Source organism: Antrostomus carolinensis, unplaced genomic scaffold (assembly GCF_000700745.2).
Source record: "Antrostomus carolinensis isolate BGI_N321 unplaced genomic scaffold, ASM70074v2 scaffold28097, whole genome shotgun sequence".
In the NCBI taxonomy this organism is placed as follows: domain Eukaryota; kingdom Metazoa; phylum Chordata; class Aves; order Caprimulgiformes; family Caprimulgidae; genus Antrostomus; species Antrostomus carolinensis.
In genome coordinates, this window is record NW_010328483.1 from 530 (window position 1) to 807 (window position 278).

The window sequence follows — 278 nt, forward strand, 5'->3', positions numbered from 1 at the left end:
GCAGGTGTGGGGCCAGGTTTCGGGTGAAGCAGTGGCTGATGCCAGAGCCGATGAACCTGTGGGAGAGCAGGGTCAGGGGGACACGAGTGGGACCTCCACCCCATCGCCGCTGCCCACCCGCCTGCTCACGCCGCGAAGCCGAGGATGACGCTGTTCTTCCAGATGACCCTGGTGCCAAAGATCTCGCAGACAGCGTGGTAGCGGGGCTGCGGGGACCCCTCCGACAGGGACTCCAGCTCTGCAGGGACAGGGTGACCCGGGTTAGAGTCAGCACCACC

The 278-nt window shown here is 66.2% G+C and overlaps 1 protein-coding gene across 1 annotated transcript in view; it reads right to left on the bottom strand.

Moving 5' to 3' along the window:
• Positions 1-236, bottom strand: part of LOC114818750 (putative solute carrier family 22 member 31) — a gene marked incomplete at both ends in the record, with an annotated part of 760 nt that extends 524 nt beyond the window's left edge. The window contains 3 exon segments of the mRNA XM_029086032.1: position 1; positions 3-56; positions 130-236. The exon segment at position 1 is cut by the window's left edge and continues 148 nt beyond it. Coding sequence (XP_028941865.1) covers position 1; positions 3-56; positions 130-236 — 162 coding nt within the window.
• Between the last annotated feature and the right edge of the window lie 42 nt (positions 237-278).